Source organism: Microtus pennsylvanicus, chromosome 4 (assembly GCF_037038515.1).
Source record: "Microtus pennsylvanicus isolate mMicPen1 chromosome 4, mMicPen1.hap1, whole genome shotgun sequence".
Classification (NCBI taxonomy): Eukaryota; Metazoa; Chordata; class Mammalia; order Rodentia; family Cricetidae; genus Microtus; species Microtus pennsylvanicus.
This window is the reverse complement of record NC_134582.1, coordinates 45,741,142-45,754,743: the sequence shown is the minus strand read 5'-3', so window position 1 is coordinate 45,754,743 and position 13,602 is coordinate 45,741,142. Positions and strand designations below refer to the sequence as shown.

At 46.3% G+C, this 13,602-nt stretch overlaps 1 protein-coding gene across 1 annotated transcript; it reads right to left on the bottom strand.

The window, feature by feature from the left end:
• Positions 1–77: 77 nt before the first annotated feature.
• Positions 78–13,464, bottom strand: Hars1 (histidyl-tRNA synthetase 1). Its single transcript, XM_075968909.1, has 13 exons — positions 13,233–13,464; positions 12,917–13,006; positions 8,470–8,589; positions 6,310–6,405; positions 5,042–5,167; positions 4,498–4,605; positions 4,277–4,375; positions 3,961–4,054; positions 3,436–3,563; positions 3,101–3,343; positions 1,121–1,237; positions 733–879; positions 78–519 (listed from the first exon to the last, which is right to left on the bottom strand). Exons 1-13 carry the CDS (start codon positions 13,320–13,322, stop codon positions 442–444), a joined length of 1,536 nt encoding a protein of 511 aa, XP_075825024.1. The 5' UTR covers positions 13,323–13,464; the 3' UTR covers positions 78–441.
• Between the last annotated feature and the right edge of the window lie 138 nt (positions 13,465–13,602).

Sequence of the window (13,602 nt, the reverse complement as noted above, 5' to 3'; positions counted from 1 at the left end):
ACCAGTTACTAGAATGGTTTGAATGGTTCAGGGCCTGAAGAGGAAGGTAGCATTAGGCACCACGGACACAGACAGGCTAAGTTAGCGGTGGAGACATTTATTGGACTTTTTGGCAATAGGTTATAGGGAGACATCTGTTCATCTGGTGTGTGGCTCTGCAATGAAGCCATGTCAGGTCCATACAGGAGTTTAGGAGGCAGAACCTTGATTAATCCACCTACACTGTTCCTCCCCATCCCGACAAGGAAAGTGTAGTACCTGGACTTTTTTTTTTTGCCAGTGATTACCAATATTAAGGTATTAATAAAAACAAGAAGCCTCTGTTCTGACTACCCTTCAGTCTTCTGCTGGATCAGAGACGTGCAAACTGTTTAAATATATGTGCAGTTTTGTTTTAGTTCAAACAAGGTCAACCATGCTTCCTCTGGAAGTTTGCCCAGTTCAGCAGATAGAGGGGGGTTGATCTTGATCTGTTCTTCTTCTGATCTCCTCCACAAGGTCTTCTCTTCGGACATCCACCTGGCCAGGATGGAGGGAGAAGGTATGAGCATCTTCCGCTCAGCTATTCACTGAGTGCCTACTTTTAGTTATCAGGGTTGGCTCACTGGGACATAAACCCAATTAGATATGCCAAGGTAAATAATGCCCCTAGTAAAACGGTGCATGTGGATTCTGGAGATCTTAAAGTATTTGATGCCCCCATGTCCTTTATCGTCCTGCTTGCCCCCTCACCTCTTCTCTGCTCGTCACGGACCGCAGCTTGACGACGCCATCCTTGAGCTCCTGCTCGCCAATGATGGCCACCAGCGGGATGCCCGCGTCCTCACAGTACTGCAGCTGGTTCAGTAACTTTGGGTTCTTCTTGTAGAGCAGTTCGGCCTGCAAATGACCCAAGAAGAAAACAAAGGCTTCTGTGTTCTAAGGGGGAAACTTCGGGGTGGGGGCGCAGCAGGAAGAATGATTGGCCTTATTTGAACCAAAACAAAACTGCACACGTACTTAAACAGTTTGCACTTGCTTAGCTCCATCTCAGGAGTAACGGGAGAGGCACCATGTGGACTTCTATGAGTCTGCCTAGTACTCCCACGTTTGCTACCACCCTGGGGGCTGCTTCCTGTACCTTGATCCCAGCATCCCACAGCTCGGAGACAAGCTTCAGTCTCTCCTCCAGCAGCTTCTTCTGTGCAGATGCCACGAGCACCTGGGTCTCTGTGGTCCGAACCTTTTCCTCTAAAGCCTGGGGAGAGGCAGGCAAGAGCAGAGCGGGACTAAGCGATCAAGGAACAACAGGAAGGGCTGTAGTTAGGATCCTGAGAGACTAAGTCCAATTCTGTGAGCTCAACTAGGGCAGGGTCCCAGCCTTCTCATCTACCAGAGGGTGTAAGAAATGAACTGACTTGTATGATTTGTCAGAATAAATAATGAACAAAAAGCTGGGTACATCTATAATTCTAGTACTTGGGAGGTGAAGACAGAAGGATCAGGCCTTCAAGGCTCGCCTTGAATACGTGAGTTTGAGGCTAGTGTGTCTCCAAAAAACCAAACAAAAAACACCTCCAAACCCAACCAACCCACCAAACAAAACAAATAAGCGGGTTGGAGAGATGGCTCAGCAGTTAAGAGCACTGGCTGCTCTTCCAGAGAACCTGAGTCTGTCTGATTTCCAGCACCCACATGGCAGTTTACAGCTGTTTACAATTCCAGTCCCAAGGGATCTGATGCCCTTTTCTGGCCTCTGTGGGCACCAGGCACAGACAAACAAGTAGGCAAAACACCCATACACAAAAAATTAAAAAAAAAATTTACAGAACAAAACACCAAAACACAACAACAAAAAGGAATAAATACTCCAGGGTAGCAGTACAGTAAAGCTAAAATTCCTTTCCATCTGGGTTAGAGGCCACAGGACAGTCACAAGGGAGAACGGTGAGACCACCTCAAACCAGCACTGGCGTCTAGTCTTCACGTCTACTCCCCCATCTGAGACTAGGTATGTGTGGATGCAGAACAAGGCTACTCCTGCCCCTCAACTTTTTCTGGAAAACTATCCACCCCCCCCACCCCCCCCCCCCGTTTTTTCTGAGACAGGCTTTCTCTGTGTAACAGCCCTGACTGTCTTGGAACTAGCTCTGTAGACCAGGCTGGCCTCGAACTCACAGAGCTCTGCCTGCCTCTGCCTCCCAAGTGCTGGGATTAAGGGCGTGCACCACCACCCGGCTGGAAACTGTTTTCAAAGTTACAACATAAGCTGCCTACTAGAATAATGACCTCAAGTAGGCAGCATGGATGGTGTCATCCTAGAGGTAAAAAAATCAGCAATAGTGGGAAAGTTGCTAGAACATCCCTGAAAATCAAATGCAATGAGCCATTTAAGAGTACCAGCAACAAAAGGGAGCATCCTTGGAGTTACTCCAGGCCCCAGGGAGTCAGAACAGCCATTGGAGCAAGCCCAGGGCCTCAGACATGTTTTCCACTGAGAGGCAGCATTAGAACGGTTAACACAACACTGAACTATCTGGATCACACTCTGACTCTCCTACTTACAAGTATCACGACCTTGAGCAAATTATCTGATTGCTAGTATTTAGCTTCCTTATCTGAAGAAGAAAAAGTGTCCAGCTGAAAACGCACCAAGCATGTAGGCCCGGCACATGGCGGTGCATCTTAGATACCCCAGCCTCGATTTTTGATAGCTCTGATTCAGGGGAGAAAGAATAAAGACCCACAAAACTATCCTAGAAGCCAGGCCCGATGGTTTAACCTACCCCAGCTATTCAGAGGCTGAGCCAGGAGGATTCAAGGCCCACCTGGGCTACACAGAGTTCAAAGCCACCCTGGGTAACCTAGTGAGACCCTGTTTCAAATTAAGTGAAAAACAGCATAGTGCTAACAGTGCTTGCCTAGAGTGCACAAGGCCCAGGTTCAATTTCCATAATCATAAAACATATATAAGGACACACATGAAGATGGTCCATAACCATCCATCTCTTCTGCATTTCTCAAAGGTGCCTGCCCAAAGCAGCACCTGTTCCTAAAAGAGCAAAGGTAGCCTGGGTACCATTACCCGCCCTTCTGCGTTCTACCCACCCCCTGGACTTACCTCTAATCTTTGCTCTACAATGGAGAAGATTCGCTCTACTCCAATACTGAGCCCAACGCATGGCACCTTACGCCCTTTGGGGTCAAACATGCCCACTAGCCCATCGTAGCGTCCTCCAGCAGCTACACTGCCCACACCCAGGGGCTCTTCCCCAGCCTGGGCTGGCATCTGTAGCAGCACCGCCTCATAGATGACCCCAGTATAGTAGTCCAGGCCTCGAGCAAGGCTCAGGTCAAAGGAGATCTGTGGAAGTAAGGTCATGGTCAGTACCAGACTAGGGTCAGGGACCCTAAGCCACAGCGTCGGTTAGGGCTCCTGTTTCCAATCCGACTTACCTTGTCATCAATGCCAAACAGGGTCAGATATTCAAACAGCAGCTTTAGGTCTCCCAAGCCCTCCAAGGCCTGTTTGTTTTGGGAGAGTTTAGGATCCTGGAGCAACTGCTCCACCAGAGACACCCCACCTGAGGAAACAAATTTGTAGGTCAGACTGACAAGAAAAAAAAAGCAGGCCTGCCTTTTGGGTGCAGTACATGTACACACATGCACACACACACGCACACATGCACACACGAACAACACCCCTTCACACACACACACACACAACACAACCCTTCACACACACCCCTTCACACACACACACAAACAACACAACCCTTCACACACACACACACATGAACAACACACCCCTTCACACACACACACACACACACACACACACACACACGAACAACACACCCCTTCACACACACCCCTTCACACACACACACACACACACACACACACACACACACACACACACACACACGTTTCAACTTCAGGATTGACGGCAGTGACGTGGCTGTTAGGTTCCTTTCTCACCATGCTGCTGGACATAGTCCCCAATGCGATCAGCCACTTCCGGTGCAAGGCCCTTCTCTCCCACCATCTCATTCTTCACTTCCTCCCAGGACACCTGGGCAGACAACAACAGTCAGAGGCCACTACACAAGTTCTCTACCACAGAATGAGTGTGGGCCCGTTCAAGAAGCAATCTGAGAGCAAAGCTGCCCTTCAGCCTACATGCTGGGGCCAGAACTCCTCCAAGGGGCACAGAGGCAGCCACCTCTTCCTCTTACACTTTCTCATCGCTTAAAACAGGGTAGGATCTAGAGAGAGTCAGGTGCGCGGGTGTTACCTTGTCTAGTTTGTCCACTGAGGAGCAGATGGTACGGAACTTGCTGTCAGGAACACCACAGACAGCAAACATCCCATCTAGGATGCGCCTGTCGTTTACCTGTGAGGAGCAAGGTATGGGGAGGAAGAAACCCGCTCATTTTGCACAATTCCCAATCGTCGGTATCCCACTGGCTACTGATCGCTGAGGGGCCAGGCCCCCCAGTCCCACCCAGCCCTGACCTTGACCAGGAAGTTGCCTATCTGAAGTGAACTCAGGATCTCACACATGATTTTCAGACACTCCGCATCAGGAATCATGGGGTCGAACTGGCCAGCAATGTCAAAATCCTGCCAGGAAACAGAGAGGGAGAGGGTGGCATGTGAGACTCCTGAAACCTGTGCTGTCTGCACTGAAGCACAGGCCTCCCCTTCATTTTCTGTTTCATCTAGAAGACTTGACAACAGCACACATTGAATTTCCTCATCCTCTGTTGTGACTGTAAAACTGTTGTTTAATATAAAAAACCTGGAGCTAGGGATGTAGCCCAGTGTCCCAGTGTGTACAGTCCCCAGCACTAAAATATACACCCCCATACCCCAAACCCCAGATTTGACTGTCTTATTCATTTCCACTAAACCATTATGAGGGCTACCCGAAAATATCACAGAAATTTAAGAGCATTTTCGAGGTCATCCAGTTTGTTCAGGACACCATAGCGTTCGGTAGATCCTATTAGACAGGGCCTGAGTTACCCATCATGCTCCATGGTTTTCCGACACTCACACACTGATAGAACTCGCGATAACGGCCTCTGGTCATAGCAGGGTTGTCCCGGCGATACACCTTTGCTATGTGGTAGCGTTTAATGTTGGTGAGTTTATTCATTGCCAGATACCGAGCAAAAGGGACCTGAGGACAGAGTGTTAAGGAAAAGAGCCTCCTGTGGCTGCTGGGAATTATCATCACCCACAGAAGCTGGGGTCTAACCCTGCCTGTATAGATAAAACCCCTGTCTGGAAGAGTTACAGCGCTTCTAACTGTCAGAAGGTTAACTGTAATCACAAAAGGCAGCTGAGTAGGAAAGGCAGGCGGTGAGGACTCCTGCCTTTCCCTTTCACTTGTGTCTCTCTGGACTATGCTGACTAGGGGAGAGAAGGGGACGTGGCAGGTTAGACACCAGAGGAAAAGGCCATGTGAATTCCTAACTGGATGACTGGCAGAGTGGCTTGGTGTGGTGGTCTGAATGAATCTGGCCACACAGGCTTGTGTTTTTCCATGCTTAGTCCGCAGCTGAGGACCTGTTTGGGAGGATTAGGTAGTTAGGAGGAGGTGTGTCACAGGATTCAGCTCTGAAGTTTCAAAGGCCCACCGTGGGCCCAGGTGCTCTCATGCTTTCTGTTTGCTGCTCGTGGAGCAGGATGTAAAGCTCTCAGCTTTCTCCAGCACCATGCCTGCCTTTGTGCTGCCATGCTCTCTGGCGTGATGATCATGGACTTACCCTCTGAACTGTAAGCAAGCCCCTGATTAAATGGCTTTCGTTTATAAGAGTTGCCATGGCCACGGTGCCCCTCCACAGCAAAGAACACTAACTAAGACACTTGGAGATAAAGGAAATACTGGCCAATTACAGAAAGTTCTTCCCACTGGGAGGGTAGGGGAGAGCTATTCTTCAAGACAGGTTTCTCTGTGTAACATCCCTAGCTGTCCTGGAACTCTCTCTGTAGATCAGGCTGGCCTCGAACTCAGTGAGATCCACTTGTCTCTACCTCCCGAGTGCTGGGATTAAAAGCCTGCACCACTGCTTCCCAGCTCAGGAAAAGTTATTCTTGAGCCAGGAGTCTGTTGTAAAACTAGGAACAGACAGAAAGATGAAGATTTCTAAGGCTATATTCCGCTTAGCCAAAGTCCTTTATCTTGGTTTAAAGAAATAAATTGTAAATAGTTTCATATGTAATCTTACCTATGCCTGCTTGCTGTCCCTAAACCCAAGTTCAGCCCCAGTCAGTGAGTGCGAATTCGTCCAAAGTCTTAACCCGAGTGCAGAAGGATACAGTGAGGTCATAACGAAGGGACAGCAGCTCCCCGCCCTGGTCCTTCAGGTCATAGATGAGCTTGGAGTCTTCTCCGTACTTCCCAGTCAGTGTTTCCTGGAGAAACCAAGAAGCAATGTGATCACAATAATAAACTACATTTGAACTTTTCTTTCGAGCCTGTACAGGGTCTTACTATGTATCCCTGACAAGGCTTTGTACTTGGTGGGCAATCACTGGGCTGTATTCCCAGCCCTTAAAAGACCACTATGAACACAAAAACTTACTATTCTAACATGATTAATCTCAACTCTATAGTCTTATAATTCCTCTGCTATTTATCATAATGCTTACAAGTCTGACATAGTTACAATAAAAAAGTAGTAATAGGCACACCTTTTATCCCAGGACCCAGAAGGTACAGGCAGGTAGATCTCTGTGAATTCAAGGCCTGCCTGGTCTACATATTGAAAGACCCTGTTTCAAAAAGACAAAACAAAATGAAAATAAAAGGGAGTCACAGTTTTGTGTTGATATTCTGCTTATTTTTTTTTCTATTTTGTGGCAAAGCTATTACTTTTTCCCCCATTCGTTTTTTTGAGACAGGGTTTCTCTATGTAGCCCTGGCTGTCCTGAAACTCACTCTGTAGACCAGGGTGGCCTTGAACTCACAGAGATCTGCCTGCTTCTGCCTCCTAATTGCTGGGATAAAAGGTGTGTGCCACCCCTAGCACCTGAAAGTATTACTTTTAATTTACTTTTTAAAAAAATAATCATTTATTTATATTGTGTGCGCTCATGGGCCATGACTTGCATATGGAGGGGGGGTAATTGTGAGAGTTGGTTCTCTTCTTCCATCTTGTAAATTCTTTTTTTAAAAAATATTTATTTATTTATTCATTCATTCATTATGTACACAATATTCTGTCTGTATGTATATCTGCAGGCCAGAAGAGGACACCAGACCTCATCACAGATGGTTGTGAGCCACCATGTGGTTGCCGGGAATTGAACTCAGGACCTTTGGAAGAGCAGGCAATGCTCTTAACCACTGAGCCATCTTTCCAGCCCATCTTGTAAATTCTTAAGATTAAACTCGTCAGGCTTGGTAGTAAATGTCTTTTCCCAAGCTGAGCCACCTTAGTCATTTCTAAGGTATTATTATTGAAATAATAAAAAATGTATTTTATGTGTATGAATGCTTTGTCCATGTGTGTGTGTGTCCATCAATGCATGTCTGGTGCCCATGGCGGTCAGAAGAGAGTGTTGGATCTCCTAGAACTAGAGTTACAGATGGATGTGAGTCACCACATGGATGTCGGGAACTGCACCCAGTTCCTCTGCACAAGCAACAGGTGCTCTAACTGCTGAGCTACCTCTCCAGCCCTGATAAAGTAGTTAGGAATTCGTACTGATCTTGCAGAAGACCTACGTTTGATTCACAGCACCCATGTCAGTCAGCTCCATGGGCATCCTACATGTCTGACCTCCTTGGATACATGTTCACACATTCCTGTACGACACATAATAAAAATAAATCTAACCCTCCCCATCGTTGAAAGGTAAATAAATAAAAAAGGTGTCTAATTTTCCAGTGAGACTTGGGGCAGTGAGCTACACCTGTAACTATGGCACTAGGAAGGCAGAAGCACCAGGCTTCTGGTTCAAGGCCAGCCTGGGTTCAATGAGACCATCTTAGAACAGCAGTGCAAAGATTTGTTTGCTGACCTTGTCTATTATGCTTATGTAGCTCCAATTAAAATACATTTCCAAAATAAGTCAACAGGCATATCTGTGCACACAGCTTTCTGGTTTTGAAGATAAGCTTGTAGGAATGCATTATCAGGTCAGCAAACACAGATGCTTTTATAACGTCTGAGAGCTGAACAATGTCAGAAACCAAAACAGAACTTCAGGATGTTACAGCCGTCTCTGCCCTGCGATGTCTTCAACTGGTTATAACACAGCCCTCTGACCAAACTGGCCATGCTTTCAAAGCTTGAAAATCCTCCGTGTGTGAACTCAAACATCTGTGCTCTAGTGTTGAGACAGACAGAACTCTGTTGGCCCCATTCATGTGTTAAAATTCTAACCTTTGTAACCTTAGACTCCTTCATTGTCCTCTTTGGTCTTCACAAGCCCACAGGTCCACTGTTCAGTTTCCCCTTACCCATCTCTCACCTTCAGTTCAAACACAGGTGTATCAATCACTTCTGCTCCGTGGCGCTTGAAGCAACGGATGATGACATCAAATACCTTCTCCCGGACTGCCATCTGCCGGGGACTGTAGTCTCTTGTGCCCTTGGGAGTCAAAATCAAAACAAGAATGACATTTAAAATAAAGAACAAGGGGCTGGAGAGATGGCTCAGCAGTTAAAGAGCACTGACTGCTCTTCCAAAGGACCCGGGTTCAATTCCCAGCACCCTCATGGCAGCTCACAACTATCTGTAGCTCCAGTTCCAGGGGATCCAATACCCTCACACAGAAAGACATTCAGGCAAAACACCAACACATGTAAAATAAATAAAAATAAAGAACAATAAACTGCAGAACTATCCAAAGTCTAGCTCAGCAACAAGGAACACGAATGCTGCTGCAAGCGTGGGTTTTCCTACAGCCACCAAGCGGGAAGAGAGCTCAGAACAAGCCCTGTCAATCCCAGGAGTCACTGCCATCAGCTGGCTAGGTTCTGTAAAACAGAATACAGAACCATTTTCTCAACGCAAGATTTTGGAAAACTCAGGAATAACCACTTTTGCTTGTATAGCAGACAATATCTACCAGACAAACGTATTATCATTCAAAGTGGCTCAACAGGTTGAATTCTAAAATTTACATGCAATTTTTCAACATAAGTTTCTTTTACATTCTATTTAACCAAATTATTTCTGATAAAAAGCTCTAGCGAAACTGGGTTTGATGGCACTTGGAAGTAGAGGAAGGTGGATCAGTGAATTCAAAGCCAGCTTGGGCCATAGCAATGAAACCGTTTCTTAAGAAGGAAAAAAAGTTCTAACTCAGGTTTGGCAGATACATTGTCTAGCTAAATTACAGGCTGTCAAGAAGTCAAGTTAACTACCTGAGAGCACTCAGCAAGTCTGGAGTAGAATCTGCCTCCCACCTAGGTCAGAGTTTTTAGTCTGGAACATTAAAGCCCGCTCCAAAACCTTTGGTGGACAAACCTTTTCACATTCTTAGCTACTGTCAACTCCAAGTGTATTCTATGTACATTTGCCACATTTGAAATTAAAAGTGCAAAAATTTATCAATATACCATTACAAATGAACACAAATAATATTTTGAGAGCATTAAAAAGTGCTTTTAATGATACATTGACCACATTTTTGCAACTCTTGTTTTCAACCTTATTTTTCATGCACGTATGTTCATGCATCACTTGTATGTCTGGTGCCCATGGAGGCCAGAAGAGGATGTCAGATCCTTTGGAATTAGAGTTACAGGTGGTTGTCAGTCACCAGGTGGGTGCTCGGGATCTAATCCAGATGCTCTGGAAGAGCAGCCAGTGCTCTTAAAGCTGAGCCATCTCTCCAGCCCCATTTCTGCAAATCTTTAATGTTTTCCTATGTGCTTTTTGTATTAAATACCAAAAAAAAAAAAAAACCCCGAAACAAACAAACAAAAAAAACCCCAAAACCCTCCATCTCAAAAAACAACAACAAACCCTACTAGTGTATCTTATATGTTGAATGGCTCTTTTGCTAATGTATGATTTTATGACATCTACACTGGTCGTCTACAAAACACTGGCGTATTGGAAAGTTATAGAGATCTTAATATTGACATTATTTAACACTCAGAAAATAATTTATTAATGCCACCAGGTATCTCACCAGGAAAATGTAAGTATTGAGAAGTTGTCAAACTCAGGGTAAGAGATAAGTTTTCCAAATTTTTTTTGTTTTGTTTTGTCTTTTTGGAGACAGGGTTCCTCTGTAGCTTTGGAGCCTGTCCTGGAACTAGTTCTTGTAGACCAGGCTGGCCTGGAACTCACAGAGATCCGCCTGCCTCTGCCTCCCAAGTGCTGGGATTAAAGGCGTGCACCACCACCACCTGGCCATATTCTAAACATATTATATTTAGATGACAATGTCCATTTAATTCACAATAGCTCTCTTGTTCTTCCTTTTTTCTTCTTCTTCTGTGGTGTCTGATTTGGACCCCAGGCCTTCTCACACTGCGCCACACTCTTATTCCTGCCCCTCCATGTTATTTACTTAAGAAACTGGATTAATTTGTCCTAAAAAGTTTTTCACATTCTGGGCTCAGTCAGCAATATCACTGATTCGACATTTAGCCTGCTCTCCACTTTGCACTGCCCCACCTTGGTCTGCAGGCCTAATTAGATTCCTGGGTGGTGCCCTGGGCTTTTTATTGTGTCACACCAACAAGATTACTCTTGCTGCTTCTGCTTTACTGAATTTTCCACCCCATTCAACAGTCTGAGACATTACTGACCATTATTTCTGTAATGCCATGTGTGAGGGCATCCTTGGAGGCCAGCTGGAGTTACAGCAGCTGCTATATGTGAGTGCTGAGGACCTAACTTTAGAAAAACAATAAGCACCCTTAATATTGCACCATCTCCCAGTCCCCATTTCACTGAGATTTTAAACGCCTCTTCACCCTTTGAAAAAAAATTGTGTGGGATGGGTGTGGTGGTACATGCCTGTAATTCCAGTACCTGTTAGGTGGAGACCTAAGGATCAGAATTTCAAAACTAACCTCTGCTATATATAGCAAGTCTGAGGCTAGCCAGACTTGGTGTTTTGTTTTGTTTTTAAAAGACTATGCAGAGGGGGCTGGAGAGATGGCTCAGCGGTTAAGAGCATTGCCTGCTCTTCCAAAGGTCCTGAGTTCAATTCCCAGCAACCACATGGTGGCTCACAACCATCTATGATGAGGTCTGGTGCCCTCTTCTGACCTTCAGGGTTACACGCAGAAAGAATATTGTATACATAATAAATTAAAAAAAAAATATATAAAAAGACTATGCAGAAAGGCACAGCTTGATGAATCTGGCTTAAAGAGAATTAATCCTACCATCCAACTCTATCCCACCTCTGCCTTTTTTTTTTTTTTTTTTTTTTTTTGGTTTTTCGAGACAGGGTTTCTCTGTGGCTTTGGAACCTGTCCTGGAACTAGCTCTGTAGACCAGGCTGGTCTCGAACTCACAGAGATCCGCCTGCCTCTGCCTCCCAAGTGCTGGGATTAAAGGCGTGCGCCACCACCGCCCGGCCCACCTCTGCCTTTTGGGCACAAGGTTTTCCTATCTTACTATGTCATCCCCACTGGCCTGGAACTTGTACCCCAGTCTGTCCTAACTTTGGTTCCTAGCATCTAGGTTGGGCAGCCTATAACTGCTGTAACTCCAGCTGCTCCCTCACACATAGACACACACATACACACACACACATACACACACATACAACCAGAGCTATGTAGAGATGCCCTATCTCAATAAAATAAGACCTCAAAGAAATGATGACCAATAACTATTAAGATCATTGAAGCCGGGCGGTGGTGGCGCACGCCTTTAATCCCAGCACTCGGGAGGCAGAGGCAGGTGGATCTCTGTGAGTTCAAGACCAGCCTGGTCTACAGAGCTAGTTCCAGGACAGGCTCCAAAACCACAGAGAAACCCTGTCTCGGAAAAAAAAAAAGATCATTGAATAAAGTAAAAAATAGGGAATCTGTGGTAGATTAGTCCCTCTTCACTTAAACGTAATGATCTGTCTTAATATCACTAAAACTCACAAAGATCTGCCTGTCTCGGCTTCCTGGGTCCTGGGATTAAAGATGTACACCACGACAGATGGCTTCTCTTTGGAAATCAACTTAAAATACATTCATTAAATATAATTTTGTTTCCAGGCACCAAGTCTTAGCTTCTGGCAAATAAACTTCATGAATAACTACCAGAAGTTGTTGCACAGGGCAGGAGAGATGGCTCAGCAGGTAAGCACTCTTGATGCTCTTCCAGAGCACATTAGCATGGCTCACAACTGCCTGTAACTCCAGCTCCAGGGAATCTGACACCCTCTCCTGGCCTCTGCAGGCACCCATACTCTCGTGCTTACACACACACACCCCTAAGTGAAAATTCAAAGTCTGTGCAATGGGAACTAAGTATCAAGTGCCAAGGGAACCCAATGAAGGTGTGGAGTTCTGTTTACAGAACTTACAGAATAGCATCTGAACTAAAGCCCCGAGCCTGAGTTTCTCTGACTTTGTTTCTATTTGAACCATCTCTCAAGCCCTAATTTTCTTCATATCACCAGTCATATTTTGTAATTGCATATCCCTGTGTGGAATTATTTGTCTTACATCTCTGTCTCAGTGGGATGTAAGCATCACAAAGACAGGCATATCCAGTATGGTATATTCAGTGTACAATACCACACACTAGACTTACTCGGGGAATAGGTAATGAATGGAAGGACTGGCAGTTAGCAGGCTGACTCCCCTGAGCAGCTCTGTTTCTGTCATCACCGAATGACTCAGGTTGCCATCAATCCAGCCTGGTGCCTACACCAACTACTTACTCCTTTGCAGTACTTCAGACTGATCAGGACCTCCCTTTGAGGCCTCTCACAGGAATAGCTTACCTTCGGGGTTTTGAGCACAAACTTCTGTTTGCCTTCATCATGACCCAGCTGTGCCTTCAGTTTTAGGAGTTTCGCCACCTCCTCCTCGATCTGGGACAGAAAAACACCGCTGAACTGTCCATTTGTCCCTCCCTTCCCATGCACTCGATTCTCCTACCCTCGCTTCTCCCGGGATCCACTCTGGCTACCTTCTCTCTCACTCAGCCCCTTTCATTCTACCAGCCTACTCTCTTCATTCACATGCGTGTCCTCCAGCCAGACCACCCTCTATGTCCCTCTGGTTTGTCGGGCCCCTCTCCTTCCATCTGAGTCGCACCTGCTCAGCGGAGGCTTTCTGCTGTTTGAGGCCCCGCACATGCTCTCCCTGGAGTCGCACCAGCTCCTCCAGCGCAGCACGATCAGCCATCCTGGCTGCTCACCGGAACCGACTGCTGCCTAACCCGCCTGGGTAGACTCAGCCTAGCTTCGGATGACTTCCGGCTATCGAGTCACCGGCTTTCGTGGCCTAGAACGTCTCTGGCGAGAGCGAAAACACTTCCGGGTCGGGGAGCGTGAGATATTCGGAGTTTAGTCCCACCCCCGACTAACGCCGACCTCGGGTGCTTTCCGGGGCTCGTTCTAGGTTCTTCAACTCCTTGTCGTCTTTCTGAGGTCGGGCTGGCCTCGTTCCCAGACCCTTGGCTCCT

What these genes read in the sequence shown, in the direction of transcription:
- Hars1 (XM_075968909.1), bottom strand. Translation starts at nt 13,322, where the DNA reads ATGGCTGATCGTGCTGCGCTGGAGGAGCTGGTGCGACTCCAGGGAGAG. An exon ending in GGACTATGTCCAGCAGCATG is followed by an intron (nt 3,564 to 3,960) that starts GTGAGAAAGGAA and finishes TTGTTTCCTCAG; the next exon opens with GTGGGGTGTCTCTGGTGGAG. An exon ending in TTGTAGAGCAAAGATTAGAG is followed by an intron (nt 1,238 to 3,100) that starts GTAAGTCCAGGG and finishes GCCTCTCCCCAG; the next exon opens with GCTTTAGAGGAAAAGGTTCG.